Source organism: Lichenostomus cassidix, chromosome 2, assembly GCF_008360975.1.
Source record: "Lichenostomus cassidix isolate B80296 chromosome 2, HeHo_3.0, whole genome shotgun sequence".
Classification (NCBI taxonomy): Eukaryota; Metazoa; Chordata; class Aves; order Passeriformes; family Meliphagidae; genus Lichenostomus; species Lichenostomus cassidix.
The window spans coordinates 53,393,403-53,399,199 of NC_139482.1; the positions used below are offsets into that span (position 1 = coordinate 53,393,403).

The 5,797-nt window shown below is 45.7% G+C and overlaps 1 protein-coding gene across 7 annotated transcripts in view; it reads right to left on the reverse strand.

The window, feature by feature from the left end:
• SUGCT (succinyl-CoA:glutarate-CoA transferase) overlaps positions 1–3,437 on the reverse strand; it is a 329,471-nt gene extending 326,034 nt beyond the window's left edge. For 3 of the 7 annotated variants that reach the window (XR_014849877.1, XM_085051580.1, XM_085051581.1), the window contains exon 1: positions 3,207–3,434. Coding sequence is in view for 4 of the 7 variants with exons in the window: in XM_085051580.1 (XP_084907706.1) it covers positions 3,207–3,372 (166 nt within the window). In the remaining 3 variants the exon portion in view is untranslated. Of the gene's footprint in view, positions 1–1,316; positions 1,413–3,206 lie in introns of those variants that run through there. The other 4 variants (XR_014849876.1, XM_085051578.1, XM_085051579.1 and 1 more) reach the window with 4 other exon arrangements.
• Positions 3,438–5,797: the final 2,360 nt, after the last annotated feature.

The window sequence follows — 5,797 nt, forward strand, 5'->3', positions numbered from 1 at the left end:
AGGCATAGTATCCTCACAAAGTGTTTTGACCCGTGTAGACCTATTCATTTGCATCACACACACACAAAAAGAATACAAAACTTAAGACAGAATATATGAGCCAAGGAAATACTCTAACTTTCAATGGCAGCTGCACATGCAAGGTAATTATTAGGAAATCACAAGGTTTTCTTCCTTTCCTTCACCCTTTCCAACCTGACCAGGTCTAAGAAACAACATCAATGGCAATAAGCATCACAGACACAGCAAGCAATTTCACAGTCTAGACCAGTTTGGCCAACTATTTCTTTGGTGGCCTTGGGGTATCTTCTTCTCACTCAGTGTCTTTATTTTTAGGGGAGACACAAACACTTTACCACCCTGTATGGATGGTAATTTTGTTCCTATTTGGAAGGTGGTCTCACTTCACACACGAGAAAAAAAAGCACCTGGCCAGTAACACCTCTAAAATGACACATACCAGCTTATGGCAAGCATCTCTTTTTGGTGCTTGTCCAAGTAAGTAAAACATAAAACAGAATGGGGGGTTAGGAATCAAACCAACCACAGTCATTCAAAGCAGACAGGGCAGTGTGATGCATTTCCCATATCATGCAGCAGTGCAGCAGTATGTGCCTGTATCACCTGCTCCACATTCCTTCCATTAGACCTGAACCAGCCTTCAGTCACCATCAGAACTCTCCTTCCTACACATGCTAAGAAGGAGATGTATATCCAAAGAGAGATAAAAAAAGCTACAGAGAAATGAAGCAGCATTGGAAATTCAAGGCTCCTGCTAAAATACTTTCATTGATTGTACTGCTGTCAGTGAGTACACTTGCATCTAATTGTTCATCTTTAAGAAATTTTCCTCCATTATTACCAATTACTTCAGGGAGACTTTCCATTTCACAGGTTTTGGGCTTTAATACAATATGCAGACTGAGCAGCATGTTGAAAACATGCACATCTAGGAATGGCCATGTGTTTTGCACTTAAAAAGCCTCTAGGAAAACCTCAGGCTGCTACTTCTCTTCAGTGCTGCAAACCTCCTTGAGTCCAGGTGTTGGAAAACAGTTGTGCCAGGTAAACACCACAGACCTTCCAGGGTTACTTTAGTCTTATCAAGCTGGGTGCACCATTTGCTCCACAAAAACATTACTCCATTTATCAAAATGATGTGAAAAGCTTTACTGAAGCTTCCCAAAAATTAAAAGTATATAATTTCAGTTTAAAAGGTCCATCTTCCTCTATTCTTTCCACACCTTTTAGAGCTGCACTTTATTATTTAATAGCCCACCTATTCTCATCCTCAGACAATATTTAGGGCTACTCACAGATACACTACCAGAACAACAGCAACTTTCCAGAGCCAAGAGATTCTCTACCTGCAGCCAAATTGTAGGAATCCATGAAGATATGTCTCAAAAAAGCCGGTAAAATGTTAAGATTAGGCTGCAAATATGTATTCATGCATAACTAAAACTGATGAACTCTTACTAATCAACCTATAACTCATATTACAGCATATTCTAACACTCTGTTCAGAGATTAGGACTCTTCCATAGCTGGAACAGAATAGGAGAGCACAACTGTTGCTCTGAAGACAAACAGATCATTGTGATTCTTTTTTTAATGCCAATAAATAACAGATGTCCACAATTATTAAGAAATGCAAGAAAGAAGAGAGATCAAAAGTTTGGTTTTGAAAATTGAGGAAAAGAATAGACCTGTCAGTCTCTTCAGACTAGAAGAACACAGATGTTCACCAAAAATAACATATAGGAGCTAGGTTTGCATTCCAGTGAGACACTAATTTGCTGAAAAAACTGCCATAGAACATCAGAGAAACAGAAGTTCTGTTACACAAATCCTGAATAAGGGAGTGCCATCTATTGTAGAAACTGAAAGAAACAAAACCACATCACAAACAAACACAAGATACTAGAATTGATCAGCATGAACTAGAAACATCTCCTGGGGTTTTTTTTCCTGTCATCAATAGCTTCCTATGCAGGCACATACCCAAAGTTAAACTTTGTTGGAATTCTGGCTCAACAGTCTAAATTTTCTAAAATGGAAACTCACATTTTCCCTTGTATTTTTGCTTTTATATATACCAGTAACTTGATGGCTGAATGAAAAATCACTCTCCCAGCTCTAACTATATCCTCTCAATTCCCATGACATTTGAACTTATTGTGAATTAGACTGTCATATGTATCTTTCATAAATGACTTCAATTAAGAATAAATAGACCCAGTCACTCCCAATATGATTTACAGGCTTAAGTTAAGCTCAGTTGGTTGGCCTAACCGAACAATATGAATAAAAAAACAACAGAGAGATCGTTCCATGGAACAGATGTTAATTCTTGTGTCATATTCCAAAAATATTTCCTTTACACTTGTCAGTGACAGAAGAGGACACCTAGAAGAGAGCCAGTTAACTTTTGCAACAATGCAAATTAACTGACCCGTTCCTTTCAGTTGCAGAAGACATGATCGTTCAAGCCCATTGTCTCTACTTTGACTGCACAATCAGTATTTTTTATTTTATAAACGCAGTAAGTTATAATCAAGTCCATCACTACCGCAGACTAATTCTCAATAATGGGTACACTCCAGCCCGGGACACACTTGCTATGTCCATGGTGGGAGGCAGACCTGCAAACTTCCACCCATTCTAGTGCCACCAACAGTGTCACTATTTATCCATGTCATTTAACAACAAGAAAACGGGAAGTCACAGACGGATCCCTTTGTTGCAGCCTGGGTTTATTTCACTTAATTTAATTTTTTTTTTTTAAAAGAAAAGATAAAAAAGAAAGGAAAAAGAAAAGAAAAACACAACTGTACACAGTCATATTTTGGTAACTTTGCAAAAAAATCGGGCCTGGAGCTGGGCATGCCATTAGCCAAGGCTGCCTGGAGAGCCGACACGCTCCGTGTCACAAGCGATCAGCGCGCACGGTGGCGGTGCAAAGTCCGAGCCGCCGAGGCTGCACGGGGCTGCGCTCCGCACGGCGCGGCCGCCAAGGGACCTCGTTCGCCAGCCCCCCGCAGGAACCTCCCGCAGGTGTTTCACGCCCGCCCCCCCAGCAAAGCGGCTCCGACCCCCGCCCCGGCCGCACCACCTCAATGCCCGGCGGGATCACACGGACAGGGGGACCGACGCGGGGAGAGAGAGGAGGCGGAGGAGGAGGAGAGCGCGGCACGGCTCGGTACCTGCCGGGGCAGCGCCTCCGCTCCGCGCCCCGCCGCGGCTGCCCGGGGATGGGGAGGCGGAGGCGGCGCTCAGGGCTCTGGCGCTGCCGCCGGCAGCTGTGGGGTACGGGCTCCTCCAGAGCCCTCCGCCACACCGGCTCCTTCTTCCCAGCCCGGCGCACAGCATCCCCGCCACTCCAGACAGCACCGAGCGCTCGGCGCAGGCGCCGCCGCCACCGCCCCCTTCCCCTCCCGCGCCCGGGACAGCCCTGGATCGCTCGGGACGGGGGCGCGCACGCGCGGGCGGCCCCGATCCCCTCTCCGTCCTGGTCCCGGTCCTGGTCCCGGCTGGTTGCCGCGTTCCCCGTTCCGCGGCAGCGCCGAGACCGTGCCCCTCTCCTGTCCTATGAAGCACTCCTGGCCGGACTTCAGAAAGCAGGGAGGCATCCTGCAGATCTTTGCGGCAGGAATTCCGCTGTTTGAGGGCTGGGAATCTGTACTTCCAGTTCGGCGTGCAGACTGTGGCATGCAACATTGCCAAGGTGGAATAAAAGTAGCACACCGCCCCCGCTACCATCACCCCGGAAAGGTTTTCCGCACTTACCAAGGCAGGCACCCGCTGGATGCCTGCTCACCAGCACGAGGTAGATCCTTCATCTCAGTTCTCCTTCACAGAAGGTACAATATTGCTTACACTGCAATATTACACACCATAAGCTGTGTCTTCAGTTCTGTATAGCTATGGAAGGGTTAGCTTGAACTGACCTTTGAGCAACTCTTCCCTGAGCGAAGCACCCTCAAACTATTTTTACTCTGTGTTAGGACAGAGCAGAAGGCTTGTTACAGGAAGACCATGGTGTCTTCTTGCCTCTAATCGGATAAAAGAAGCCGACACAGAAGTTCAGCATTTATTTAGGAGAATTACGTGAGGATAAGACAACTGCCATATCTCAAAAGTAGTGGAAACTTCTGACTGCTTTAAAACGAGCATTATGAATAGTGCAGGCTTAAGAAATGTCACATCTCAGTCTGCCTGAATGCTGAGGAAGAACACAGAGAAAATCTGCATGACAGATTTTCTGATGAACATAGAAAAAAATCTGCATGACAGGTTTGTTGACTGGACACGCTGTGTGTGATCAAAAGTATTACAGGGATGCTTAAAGTCCTAGAAGTAGTTTGGATTTGTCAACAAGAAGAAATTAATCAGCAAAACTACCCCAGTATAACTCAACGTGTGCACAATAATACGTCATTCTAATGATTTCATGTGAAAAGGGTTTAAATTAAACTGTTATTTTTTTGGAATGAGACGGATCAGATAAATTGGTTAATTTACACTGACAAAATGTCTTGTATAGACATTGCATTCCTTGTGTGCATAATAAAAATAGATAGGCTTCCAAACTAAAGGATTATCAAAAATTTTAAGAGAGCAGGTTTAGTCTCCATTTTGGAATTCAAAATATATTGCCTCATTTTTCAGAGATTGTATAACATAGTAGGAAGCTGGGTTCCCTAAGAATACGTTAGTTGTTGCCATTGGAAAAAAAAAAAAAAAACCTGTTTAAAGCTAAAGAAAAGCAAGACTGGTTTATAAAGCATAGAAACATTCTCCTTAATTTTAATAGTTAACTTTTGTTCACTGCTGTTCTGAAAGCCCTTTTTTATTTTCCCCTGTTGCAATGTCCTAGAACTGAGTAGTGCGTTTGCTTTGTTGCACTGATGGAAATTTAAAAAAAAAAAAACAAAAACAAAAACAAAGCTTTACTATTTTTTATAGTTGTTGAGGATTTGAATTAATATATATCTGAGAACAGAGCAGGAATAATAAATAGCATTGTTAAAACTGACTTTGTGCTAAATATGAAGTTCTCCTACAAAAGCGCATTTTGCGAAGTTGTATGAGTAAGTCTTTGCCTGAGCTACCACTCGATTGCTGACAGTTCAAACTGATTTTGAAGAAGATCCTTTCTACTGAATGCTCTTTACATGTCACTCGGTGTGTTTTCAGTCGGGACTGCCGCAACACGTAGCATTTGCAGGCTCAGACATTAAAAGACTCCAGAACAAAGGCGCTCAATAAGCGTATCTGAAGTGCCATGAAATGTGAGATAAACACTCTCTTTGCTTTACAGGAGTTCATTTCGTTGTTTTTCATCAGCTGTAGAACAGCGGGCATTTGCTGTCAGCCACACCGAGCCCAGGAACGCCGCAAGCCTCACCGTCTGAGTTACCATGCGTCTCCTGAGACTCTGACTCCGGATGACTCCCCTTCCGCTAGCAAACGCACAGCATCGCTCGGAGTGGGCGCGACCCGTCGCTGTGAGAGGCTGCCGTGCCGTGCCGTGCCGTGCCGTGCCGTGCTCTGCCGTGCCGTGCCCTGCCGTGCCCTGCTGTGCCGCGCCGTGCCCTGCTGTGCCGTGCCGTGCCGTGCCGCGCCGTGCCGTGCCCTGCTGTGCCGTGCCGTGCCCTGCTGTGCCGTGCCGTGCCCTGCTGTGCCGTGCCGTGCCCTGCTGTGCCGCGCCGTGCCCTGCCGTGCCCTGCCGTGCCGTCCCCTCTCCCGCCCTCCCGCTTCCCGGCGGCCTACGCGGCGCCTCGCCCGCCCCGCC